Source organism: Triturus cristatus, chromosome 9, assembly GCF_964204655.1.
Source record: "Triturus cristatus chromosome 9, aTriCri1.1, whole genome shotgun sequence".
In the NCBI taxonomy this organism is placed as follows: Eukaryota; Metazoa; Chordata; class Amphibia; order Caudata; family Salamandridae; genus Triturus; species Triturus cristatus.
In genome coordinates this window covers 585,527,345-585,540,822 of record NC_140592.1, presented here as the reverse complement: position 1 = coordinate 585,540,822, position 13,478 = coordinate 585,527,345, and the positions used below count along the sequence as shown (strand labels likewise).

Sequence of the window (13,478 nt, the reverse complement as noted above, 5' to 3'; positions counted from 1 at the left end):
TGTGTGAGTCTCCATTCACTCTGCTAGAATCGGCCACGAATTACAAACCTCATTGCGAAGTGCCGGACAAAGGCTATGCTGCTCTTCCGGTTTGTGCACGCTAGCGGAAGTAAACTAACGGCGTGACACTGAACAAACAACCTGTCCTCACGAGCAAGGAGAGCCTTGGCAGGTGGTAACATGGGCCCAACGCCACGAGCTCAGGGGTGAGTGAGTGGTTGCACAACAGTCCTCGCACCCCGATTTCTGACGCAAAACTGCAGCCATTATATGGCCCACATTCCTTCGCATTTGGTGTACTCACCTGAGGGCGGCAGACAGGGGACATTAAATTACGGGTGCCGCTCTCTTTCCTGGCTGTCCCGCTCGCCCTCTCTGGCCTGGCCTCTGAATGCCTGCCTCGTCCTCCCCTCAGAGCCACGCGCACTTTTTCCAAATCATGCTCATGAGCCCTGCTCACTACCAGGCAGCCAGAAGACCACCCCACCCTAAAAACAAGCACTTGAAAGCGTTCTTGTCTTTATGGGGCCATCTGTTTGAAACACATGGCCCCATAAAGATAAGAAACCTTTCACGACGAACGCAAGGCAGACGAGGCCGTCCAAATGGGACGGCCGACATAGCCGAGCGAATACGTCAGAAGGAGCTCTTTTCCAATGGCTGGCCACCGTTTAGCATAAACGGTGACGCCAGCCAAAGGAAAGGAGGGACTGGGCTTAATGCCCCTTAGAAAATACTTCTTATCATTAAATCTCGCCAGCGAGACTGCGCATGCGCGCAGCCTACGCCAGGCGAGACCTAAAAAGAAGTGGACAGAGTAGAACCTTGAGGCACCTCAGAAGCTAGATGGTGAGATTTAGACCTATGTTTGTGCGTATGAAAGTTGCGTTTATGCAAGAAAATAACTCTGCCAAGACCGGGCAATGTTCTGCACTCCCATTTCTCCTAATCATAGGAGCAGAGTGGTATGGTTTAAATTGTCAAATGTGGCAATGAGGTGTAAGAGGATCAGTGCAGCCGTATCCCAGTGTCAAGTTGGTATTTAGTGACACAGAAGAGGGATGACTCAGTGCTATTTCCAGCTCTAAAGCTCGATTGTGAAGAGTGCAGAAGGCCATGTGGTTCAGTGTGTGATGTAAGCTGCAGGTTTACATGTTTTTCTAGCACTTTGGCCACTGTGGGCAAGAAGAGGGATATGGGTCTGTAATTCAACCATATCCAAGTATCTAGATTTGGCTTTTATAGCAAGGGTGTGGCCAGGGCAAGCTTCAAGGAGTTAGGAACAATGCCCTTTGCCAAAGAAGCATTCAAACTTTGTATAAGCCGCTCCATGTCTGAAAGGGTAAGCTTGCCAAGTAGAGAGAGGGGGACAGGAGTCAAGATGAGCCTTATTTTATGGCCGTGAGCAGTGAGGTGAAAGATTGCAAGTCTATTGGATAGAACTCACTCGAGACCCAGGACGCTCTAGGACGGACTGAATGTATTCCAGAGAAAAGTCTGTCTGCTACTTTTTAAAGAAAGACAGGTAGCTCATCATACTGAGGTTGTGAGCGCGGGATAGTTGGGGCAGTGTTGGCATGGTCCGAAAGCGTTTTGAATCTGAATAAAATTTAGCTCTGGTGACACACTAGTTTCTCTGGTAATCCTTTAAAGCCAGCTTATATCTTAGTTTGTCCTCATTGTTCTATGTTTTACGCCATGCTCTTTCTAAAGATAAACATATTTTTTTTTATTTTTAATACAATGTGACGTAATACCATGGAACAGGAGGAAGGGTTCTGTGGCGTTTCCTGCTTGAAATTTCTGTCCATGTAGTTTAGGAGCCTGGCAATTATTGGGTGTGGGCGGATCGGGTGTTGGTCACCAGAGGCGGACGGGCTGCCAGTGACCTGTGTAGTTCATCCACCATGTAACTGGGTGATAATTCCTCTGCCAGGAGCCATGACCTCAGTTACTCCGTGATGAAGATTGCAGGGTGGGACGTCTCTGCCCTCGCATTCTCAGCCCTCTCCTCCAGATGACTATCCCTATGTTGGAGGAGTGATACTGTTGTATGAAGTGTACGAGCAGAGTTTTCTATATCAGATAGTCAACCCTGTGCCTCGGTTACTCTGTTGGAGTAGTGATGGGTGGAGTCTGAACTTGCCAAGATTACCAACCAAGGAGGTTCTTGAGTACCTAATGGCTTGCAGTATGGAGACTGTGGAGTCTGGCAGGGCACGGACTCTGGGGTGTCCTTCATTACGGGGCTCCGGCATGTCGAAAGTGGAAGTCGGCCTGGTGAACTTGTCTATCTTGTGCTGCACGGGTTGGTTGGAAGGCTTGTCTTTACCTATAATTGGCATAAGGTGGTCACCGTGGCAATGAAGAGGCCGAAAAATGGGGTTGAGGGGCCAGGGAGGGTAAAATGGTGCCACCAACTAGATGTGGTATTTGTCCAGCAAGAATGAGGCGGACCATATTCTACCTAGATTGAGTGGTTCAGAGGCTCCTGAACCAACTTTCAAGAAAGGCAAGCAGAGTCCTAGTTGTAGCACGCCGCTACAGTAAGCAGTCTCCAAGCGTGTGGGTGTGGTTCTGGAACCACCGCTATGGCCCCACTACACTGCCTAAGCACCAAGAGCGTACACCTATCTGCAGGGCGTGGAACAAAGTAGTCACCATGAGGACTTGTGCTGCAGCGTGCACAGCACCTTCAAACATGTATTTGGTGTGGTGATTTACAAGGCGAGTCCACTCTGGCACAATACAGCTGTATATGGGACCTAATCCGCCAACCCCTGCCCCACCACCGGTCATGGTGAGAGACCGCCCCACTGCTCCTCCCAGGAACAAGCCTGCATTATCCGAATCGCCACCAGGCAAGGGGTCCCCTGGTGCCAGCTCTGTGTCGCTCGTTCATTGTGTCTTCTCTGGAAATGGCCACCACGGAGCACAGTCGGCAGTCCCCTGGGTGTGGAATCACTAACCTTGGGCAGCACCCCAGGCTTAGATTGGAGCTCGACTGCTTCCCAGGCCCCAGGATAGCTCCCCTCATCCTCCATCATTCCAACAATTGACCAGCTACATAATCGCTCAGGCACTAGGTGGGGCACAAGCTGCGCACCCTCAGTGTTGGGCCACTTTCCACTCCAACATGCGGGCTGCTCGTTGTGATGGCGGGGGCTGGGAACCACCCCAAGTCAGTGATCTGGGTACTCCCACCAAATTGGAACATCAGACATTCGCTGTCGGAAGAGGCCAGCAGGCGGTCCACTGCGATTGTCACCCAGAGTTGCGATGCCACCGCAGCCTGGTTCCAGGGCACTAGTGGCAGGCTAGTCCGCACTGTTTATGCTCCGGGAGAGACAGGACAAGCTTTGTTCAAAATATTTTATTGGCTTTTATAATAAACAGCAGTAAATACACAATAACACAAAATAGCGAAACAACATGTATGTATGTTGGGTACACAGGAGCACAGAAATCATATAAAACACAACTTATAATTGAAAACATCACAGAATCACATGCAAGTCATGTTGGGATGGTGAGTGAGGATTAAATAGGTGAAAACAGGAAAATAAATCTTACAAGGCTAATTCTAAGTTAGTGTTGGAATTCCCCTTTAATAAAAAAGACAATCTGATCAGTCTTAAGGAAGAATTTGTGAGGTAGACGGACAGGGAAGATACTAGACAGAAAATGAATCAAAAGGCGACACCATAATTTTGATGGTTTCGAGTCTGCCGCACCATGAAATATGTTAGGCTGACCGTGCAGATAGTAAATCCTTTATTCTATTCAGCATCTTGTTTTCGTTGTTGGCAACCGATTCTGAGAGTTTCATTACAGAACCAGATTCCTGGATATTCAATATTCGATTTCCATTGAAAATTGAAGGAGCTAGTCATCGAAGCGTGGCAATTGATGTTCAGGGGAAGTATCTGTTTGTTCTCTGTTTTAAGGAATAGCCAGAAAAGTAGGAGAAGTGGTCAATAATATTTAGTATTACGGGAATGGCTAAGTTTGGGGATTCTGTCAATATCAGAATTTCGTCTGCATATGCAGCCATTTTATATGGTAGGTTTAGCCATTTCCCTTGTAAAATGAGTGTGAAAAGTGCAATGACATACTCTCTTAAGATTTGGATGACTTGCACATCACAGCTCTGACTAGTTAAATCATGTCCCTTCCATCATGTGACTTAATAAAATGGGTCTGTATGTTGGGTCTTTCGTGATGCAGAATCCAGGAAAGTAGATGGAGTTTATGTATTCTGAATCCAGCTGGGTCCTGTCTGGATCGGTTATTTTCCTGATCATTGAATTCCATCTCTGCTATTGGAGTGGGAGATGTATTAGAGCTGATGGGAGAGAGTGCTTCTGATATGGTTGTCCACCTCAATCCCTATCTCCTTGGTTGGTGCAGAAGGAATACCAGGCCATAGATGTTATTACAGTGAGAGGCCCCGAGTTTGAACATGCTTCACTTGCTCCTGTGAAGAGGGAGTTGGATTGTGACCAGGAAGCGCATGGTTAAGTTACAATACAAAGTTGGGGACAGTTTAAACATCCAGGTTTGGGCAGTGTGGAGCTTTTCACGAAAATATATATTTTGATATTTGTTCACTGTCAACCATCATTCTGAAACAGTTCAAGAGAAAACTCGATATTGATTGTACAGAAATGTTCCTGATCGGATCTGAATTAGGAGTAGAATATAATTATTTTCAATGCGAAACCCCCATATTGCAACCTTTTGGTAAATTGGTGACCGTTAAATGCATGAGTTACCCCTTCTTGATTGCTCTGGTCAGAAACTTCAGTACCCTAAACTCAAATAGTAAAAGTTCTTTGACATTTTGTCGTGATGGGTTTAGTAATTGCACATTATACATCTAGGAACACGTATGCAACTATGTATTTGTATCCACCTGCTTCTTTTCAATGACTACAATGTATTGCAAGCAGACATTAAAACTCTTAAATCTTTCTTTTACAGGAATTAAGAACTTGGGTAGAAAACATGGTAAGTTATACTTGTCGGAATACTTTTGTATATAGACTAGGTAGCAGTTTGTCGGATTGTAGAAATGGTAGACTCCAGAGTGCCTTTTTTGCTATCAATGCTTGCTCTTTTTGTCAGCATAAGTCAGTAGTACATTTGAGGCCTCCAGTGGTCTATTAGATTCTGCCTTCTGTATCTGTACTAATCCCTTGAATACATCTGATCATACCAACTTCATTTTTAGCCTCCAGTTCAAAATTCCTTCACGTTTATAGATTGTTTTTAAAAACTTCACTTTTGCTTTAAAAAATATATTTTTTAGCCTGTTAAATTTAATTTTTCTAAACTGTTGTGGACCCCAGGTTAAGAACCTCTAGGTAAGGCTGGCTACCAACTTCATACTGAATCAGAAGGAGGGAGTTGGAGGGTAGGGAGGTAGGTTTTTTCCTCCTACAATGAATTGTATACCAATAGAATCCACAAAACCTACCTTAGGTTAGGTACTCTGAAAGTGGCAGAGTCCTAGACAAAGTATTCCTGGAAAAACACTTGTTTTTCTAGAGTCCCCTCACTCACCTAAGGTTGCCCCAGGGTGACATGCTTCATCATAGGGGTCCTTCCAGGCATCCTGGGAGAGAATAGGTCTCATGGCTGGAGGTGCTAACTAGACGAGGATCTAGAGACCCTCCGCCCCAGCGACACCATGAAGTATAATAATAATTTTTAAAAAAGACATCATCCAGATGTGACTACGGATTATTTTTTCCACAAGGGAACCATATGTATAGAAATAAGCATACCTAGTACATTTGCTACAAATAAATACTTTCTATCTAATGCACGGAGTGGTACACACAGGGCTGGTCCTTGTATGGTCCTGAGGAAGTGGTTGGGGAAACCACGAAACATGTCGACGAATTAAATAGGGACAGCCTCACATAATTGTCACTGTTCTCTGTTACTAGCCCCCTTTTAATATACATTTACCAGATAGGAGCAGAATAAAGTCAGGGTCACTATCTAGGTAATTTTTTAAGTGCTCCTACGTAAACCGCAAGTTGCAGCACGCCCCAGACAGATTCCTGGGAGGACCCCTATGATGAAGCAGGTCACTCTGGGGCAACCCTAGGTGAGTGAGGGGACTCAAAACAAGTGTTTTTCTAGGAATACTTTGTCTAGGACTCTGTCACTTTCAGAGTACCTAACCTAAGGTAGGTTTTTACTGGGATCCCTGTGGATTCTATTGGTATACAATGCCAACTTTATACGACAGTACAAGTTACTTTCCGGCACATTTGATCTGGATTGCAGCGTGCCATTTCGTTGATAGACTTTGAAATATTCATGTACCTAAATTACAAATTTCTCTTTCAAGAAGTTTATGTTCGGGATGTTTTTAGTCTTCTGCAGTTGACCTGAAGTCCAAAGAGGAAAAAGATGCTGAACTGGATAAGAGGATCGAAGCATTACGGAAGAAAAATGAGGCGTTGATGAAGAGGTACCAGGTAAAAGCAAATGACGTTCTGGAAATGCATCTTTTCATTGACTAAACCCATTGAACTTTATAGAACATGTACTGTTTTCTTCTCTTCTGCACATGGATATTTAACACCTCTTTAAAACCATGACGGTGGGTCTTTGAGAATGACGATTCTTCAATTATCCTACAGAGAGAATCTTGATTTCATTAAAGACACCGGAGGCTGACATTATGCAATAACTTTTATTGCTGCCCAAGACATGCAGCCCTTTAAAGTGTAACAAGTACATCATAGATAAAACATTCCAAATAACAATACCAAAGTGCCATGGCAACCAACTATGTTCCTCTTGGAGCTGCGAAAGGATAGACAACTTCTTCCAAGATAAACGTCATTATGACTTCTTTACAAAGATGTAGAGTCTGGAATAGAAAAAAGGAATATTGTTAGACTATTTCCATAAATCCATATAAGTAACATTTGATATAAATTAACATTGATAAAACATCCACCAGGGAGTGGTGGGAGGGATAATGTCAGCCTCCGTTGTCTTTAATGAAATCAAGATTCTCTCTGTATGATAATTGGAGAATCGTCATTTCATTACAAGACCGGAGCCTACATTATGCAAGTTTAAAGCTCTGCAATGCTATGTTGCTTACATGTTCTACAGGTTTAAGATAAAATCTAAAAGTGGAAGCATTTGACCAATCTGCTGCTTTGAGGATATCTGAAAGGGAACCTCCTACCCAGAGAACCTTACTGGCCATAGCCCCTCGGGAAGAATGAGCGCCAAATTAGGATAAGTCAATACCTGCTTCCAACATCACCGTTCTAACCCATCTCAAGATAGTAGCAGAAGAGATTGCCTTGTAGGGTTTAACAAAAGAAATCAGTAGTTGATTTTCATTCATAGGTCTAAAAACACTCTTTTTCTCTTCATACACTTTCATGCAAATTACCACACAAGGTTTGGGACAGTCAAAAAAGAACGGGTAGAAAATGTTTTCCGACATTGTTTTGGTCCTTTTCCATATCTCAGATAATACACCATCACGTGAATAAATTCTATTAGAAATTCCTAATGCTTTAACGTCTGAAACTCGTCTAAAAGATATTAAGCAAAGTAGTGTAGCTAACTTAATGGAAAGTTGTTTCCTTGTAAGGAAAAGGTTATCAGGCCAGGATGTAAAAAGGTCGAAGATAAGATTTGCGTTCCATAATGAATCATATTTGGCTTTAAGAGGACGTTTCAGTCTTATTCCTTTCATCACTATGAACTAGGGGGTCAGTACCGATAGAGAAGTCATTTAACAAGGAATGTCCTGCAGAAATTGCTGATCTGTAACAATATACTGTTCTATAGGAAAGTCCTGATTTAAAAAGGTCTGCTAAGTAGTTTCTACCTCTACAACAGGTGCGTCCACGGGATCCATACCCGTTCCATGCACCAACTACAACCTTTTTTCCAAGCACCGATGTATCTTCTCCTTGTTCCCGGAGCCCATGACTCATCCAATAGGTTTTAGCCTCTCCTGAAAGGCCCGAGTATCCTCTTGAACCCCTGAAATCTTCCAGGCAAGAAGGTTCATCTTTCCTTCTAAGAGAAGAGGATGTACCTTTCCATCTGGGCCATGAAGGAGGTCCAAACTCCCTGGGATAAGGCATGGGGTTTCTACTGCCAGTGCCATCACGCCTGGGAACCATATTTGAGAACTCCAAAAAGGAGTAATTAGAACAATGCGGCAACGCTCCCTTCAAACTTTCAAGTGAATTCTCTGGATTAGTGCGAAAGGAGGGAAGGCATAACAATTCAGTATGTCCCAAGGTTGGAGAAGAGCGTCCACTGCAGTTGCTAGTGGGTCTGGCCTCCAATTGTAAAAAAGATTTATCTGAAAGGTCAGCCTGCTGGCAAAGAGATCTATCTCGACGGGCCCCCATAGATCTTGAACTCTCTGGAAAACCGAAGGATTTAGTTTCCAGTCACTGGAGTCTCTTAGGAACCTTGAGTTCCAATCGGCCCGTGTGTTTAGATGGCCTGGGATGAATTCTGCCCTCAGAATTATTTTGTGATTCCAACAGAAATACCAAATCTTCTTGGCTAGATCTGCTAGAAGCTTTGACCTTGCTCCCCCTAATCGGTTGATGTAGGAGACTGCTGTGAAATTGTCTAATTAGATTAGGACTACACTGTTTTTCAGGGTAGATTTGAAGCTCATTAGTGCGTTCAGGCTGGCTAACATCTCCAAGCAATTTATGTGTAGGGTGAGTTCCTCCTGGGACCATTTCCCCCCCCAGTTTCTATTTTTCCTAGTCTGGCACCCCAGCCTAGAGTGCTCGCATCGGATTCCAGTGTGTGATTTGGAGTATTCCCGAATATTGCTTTCCCATTCCAACTGTCTAGGTTGTTGCACCACCATAGTAGATCCTCTTGAGCTTCCAGAGACAGGGGAACGATGTCCGAGTACCAAAGATCATTCTTCAGTCCTGAAGATTTTAGTCTCTGTAAGGCCCTGTAGTGAAGGGGCCCTGGGGAAATTGCTTGAATGGATGAAGATAAGAGCCGTACTATCCTTGTTAGTTCCCTCAGGCTCACTGTGTCTTTGGACAAAACATAGGAAACTTCTTTCTTTATTTTTGATAATTTCTTTGAGGGAAGTTGTAATTGAGTTAGAGGTGTGTTCACCTGAAAACCTAGAAACTCCAGGTTTTGTGAAGGGGTCATAATGGATTTCTCTACATTGATAATGAAACCTAGACTCTCTGGCAGATCTACAGTCCATTTAATGTGAGTCAGTAATTCTTCCTGGCTTTGAGACATCAATAAGATGTCGTCTAGGTATAATCAGACGTACTCCTCTTCTCCTTAAAGAGGTGACCACTGGCCTCAGGACCTTGGTGAAGCACCAAGGAGCTGAGGATAGGCCGAAGGGGAGACAGCGAAACTGGTAGGTTGTATTCCTCCATACAAACCTTAGGTATTTCTGAGAATCTGGATCCATAGTGATTGTAAAATAGATGTCCTTGAGGTCTAATTTTATGAGCCAATCTCCCTCTTGGAGAATATCTCTCAGAAGATGTATACCCTCCATTTTGAAGTGTCTGTATACAAGGAAGGAGTTTAATTCCTTTAGATTTATTACGGGGCGCCAGCCCTTTTCTTTCTTTTTCACGAGAAAGATTGTGCTCACAAAGCCCGGACCAATGTTTGAAACAATAAGAATCGCCCCTTTGGCTAACATTTGACTCACTTCGGCATCTACTAGCGTGGATTGTTCTTGGTCTAGTGAAAGTTCTCTGGATTGTTTGGTCTGATAAGGAGTAGTAATAAAATCTATTTTGAAACCTTTTACAGTCTCTAGGACCCAGGCATTGTTCATTATGGATGACCAATTGTGGCTGAAAAGAGAGAGCCTTCCCCCACCTTTGGGGGGGAAGAACCAGGAGGAGAGCTCCTTACCTTGTTGTCCTTGATCTTGCAATCTTCCTCGATTGTTTCCGCTTTGTGTCCGACTGTTGCGGCCCCTCTGGGGGGAAGAAGCTGTTATTCCCCCGATAGTATCTTGAAAAACCGCGTTGGTTTTGTTGGTAAAGGACCTGTTATATCCACGCCGCGCAGCTGGTCCTGCCCTGACAGCCCTTCCAAAAACTCTTTCTCCGAACATGCGTCTCATGTTTGTTTGGGCTTTGTTAAAGGCGGAGAATGTGGAGACGTATTTACCAAGTGTCTTAATGAAGGTCTCTCCAAAGAGTAGACCATTCGGGTCTCCTTGAACATCTTTGTTCGCTAGATCTCCCAACTTGGGGTTCATGCGCATTAATATTGCCCTTCGTCTTTCGGAGCTTAGATTGGCGTTGGCGTTTCCGAGCAGGCAAATGGCACGTTGGCTCCAACCTCGTAGGAGTTCAGTGTCAACCGGGATACCATTCATTGAGGACTCCTCAGCTAGGTCCAATATCCTGGCAAGGGGACTAAGTGTGTCTAATAGTTTGCCCTGGCCATTATCAAAATGGGGTTACCCTAATATGGTACTGGACCTGGGTATAGTATAATACAAAAAACAATGGTCCTAGACCTACTTTAGAAAAGGATCAGTCAATACTCCTTGTATTTCATAGAATTACCAATTAGTCATGAGCGTTGATCACGTGCAGCCGCACCCGCTCAAAGTAATGAATACAATAATATGTATGAACAGTAAAAATGCAGTACCCAATGTTTTACTCAACCATGCATTTAATTCTTCATGCCAATGGTATACAATACTAATGTAATCGTTTTCATAAATCAAAGTAGTACAATCATAAAGCACTCAATGTAGAGGGTTGCTCCAGGTGGAACGTGCGGGGAGAAAGTGCTCAAGTGGAAAGGGGATGTGAAAAGACTTCAAAGTAGTGACATAGGAGATAGAGGTTGATATGTTCTAAACAGAAATGGAAACGGTTGTAATTCACCGTTCCTTCGGGACTGGCCACATGTATGATAAGGATACAAATTTACATTTCATTTCATACAAATATAATTTCTTGTGGTGCACGTTTTTTCAAAGAAAACAGCATGTGTGGTCCAGGCCAGGTACTAGGGGCGTCGACGTTTCGATCCGTCTTGTGGCCGCGAGGGTAATTTAAACCTCGGCCGTGCGGATCTTCCTCGGGACGAAAAAGGGGCAACCAACTCTTGTAAGGATCTAAGTAGTGAATTAAAAGAGGGGGGGTGAGTCAGGTACTGCATTGGGGATTAAAATGATTAAAAACAAGGAACCCGGGGCAGGGCTTACCCGTCAAGGTCAGTTAAACCAAGGTCCTAGTATGTCAGGGTCCGTCAATTAGTCGGCCCAGCAATCACTCAATGATGTGCGTCAATAAGTTGCCTAGGGTTAAAGGCGATAGTTCAATTAGTTAAGCGGCCCCTCGAAAGTATGGGATTGACAAAGCATTATTGCCCATTGACGTAGAATCGAGTATATTTACCTCGTAGTAATTACAAGGGAAACCAATCTCCTGTTCTGTTTGGACCGTGTCCGGGGCATTCAAGGCCAAGTCAATCTGAAAGGAGCCGAAGCGTGAATTAGTTAAGGCCGAAACGTGAGTTGATTAGATTAATTTGAAAAGGGGGGGGGGAAGGAGGCGGTAGAAGAAGTCCAGAGGCAGAATGAGGAGACAGACACATTTCCAGCAGGAAACTCATGGGGACATTCAAACGCGCCGACAACACTACAGATGGTAACGTACACACCTGTCAATCCTGTAGTCAATCTGTCTGACTACATACTGGAACCTAATGAACAAGCAATATTGAGTAAAGGTCTGTCCTTTGTTCCTACCTCGATGCCCAACAACTTCCACCTTAAAGTAGAGTTACACCAATTCTTCCGTAAAATCAGGTTGAAACACTACTTCCAAAAAATCCCCTTGAACCCTACCTTCTCCGGTAGTGGACTGAGACCCCCTTCTAAATTTAATCCTCCTACCCATCTTATGCCTCACAAACTTCTGGCGTATGAGCAGGTAGTGATGAGGGATATTGACAAGATCCTAGCCAAACGGCAGTACGTGAAGTACAACGTGACCAAACAGGAGCGGCTAGCTCTTGAAACCCTAAAAACAAACACCAACATAGTCATCAAACCCGCCGATAAAGGCGGGGCCATTTTTGTACAGAACGTGGAGGACTACAAAAAGGAGATTCTGACTCAGCTGTCGGTTGAGGGAAACTATAAAAAATTGAACCGGGATCCCACAAAAGAGATTGGTAGAATCATCGCACGTATGACTGACAAGGCATTAACAGTTGGATACTTGAGCAAATCAGAACATGAGTATCTCAATAATAAATACCCCAGAATGCCCACGATATATACGTTGCCAAAAATACATAAGCGTATGCAGGACCCCCCCGGGAGACCCATTATATCGGGATGTGGCTCTATTTTAGAACCGCTTTGCAAATATATAGATGTTTTTCTCCGACCCATTGCAGAGAACACCCCTACTTATCTTACGGATACGATGCAAACCATCCAATTGGTGGATCAACGTCCTCATGATCGGAGTGGTAATATACTAGCCACCATGGATATTACTTCTTTATACACCAACATCCCCCAAGCGGCTGCCCTATCCTGTATTGAGTCAGTACTCAATAAAAGACCTGCACCATCTAAGGTTCCCACGGAATTCATCATTGAACTTCTTGGTGTGGCAATGACTAAAAACTATTTCTACTTCCAGGGTCAATACTATGTGCAAACCAAAGGTGTAGCGATGGGAGCTAGCTTTGCCCCATACCTGGCAATCATTTACATGAGTGAATACGAACATCAATTCATCATGAATGAACACAACCCCTACAGGAATCACATAGTCCTGTGGCGTCGTTACATAGACGACGTTCTAATGATCTGGGAGGGTGAGGAAGAACAACTCACATCTTTTCATCTCTGGCTGAACACATGCTCTAGGGACATTCAATTCACAATAGAATCCAGTAGAGATCAAATCAACTTTCTCGACATTCTAATTAAAGCAGAATCTGGCGAATTACACACAAGCCTATATAGGAAGAGCAGTGAGCGTAACACGCTTCTTAAATACACCAGTCACCACCCACGCAACCTCAGGGATAATTTGCCCTTTGGCCAATTTCTGAGGTTGCGTAGGAACTGCTCCAAGAAAGAGGATTTCTTTGATGAGTCAGCAGGTCTTCTTACAAGACTACTAGAACGTGGCTACCCAATCAGACTCCTCAAAAAAGCACGCAAACGTGCTTGGCACAACCACAGGGAGTTTCTATTGGTCCCAAAACTTAAAACCAATGCAAGTGAAGATAGGATTGTCTGTGTAACCACCTTCAATACTAAAAGCAGTGCCATAAAGAAAACAATCAACCAACACTGGCATTTAGTGTCGGATGAGTTGGGCAATATCCCACCGCCTCTACACGCCTTTAGAAAGGGCAAGAACGTAAGGGACCATGTTGTCAAATCATTACTCCCGATACAACGTCCA

The 13,478-nt window shown here is 44.1% G+C and overlaps 1 protein-coding gene across 4 annotated transcripts in view; it reads left to right on the top strand.

The window, feature by feature from the left end:
- Positions 1-13,478, top strand: part of CCDC9 (coiled-coil domain containing 9) — a 347,944-nt gene that overhangs the window by 43,944 nt on the left and 290,522 nt on the right. For all 4 annotated transcript variants that reach the window (XM_085625629.1, XM_085625627.1, XM_085625628.1 and 1 more), the window contains exons 2-3: positions 4,984-5,010; positions 6,390-6,494. In XM_085625629.1, coding sequence (XP_085481755.1) covers positions 5,008-5,010; positions 6,390-6,494 — 108 coding nt within the window. In that variant the 5' untranslated portion in view covers positions 4,984-5,007. The remainder of the gene's footprint in view (positions 1-4,983; positions 5,011-6,389; positions 6,495-13,478) is intronic.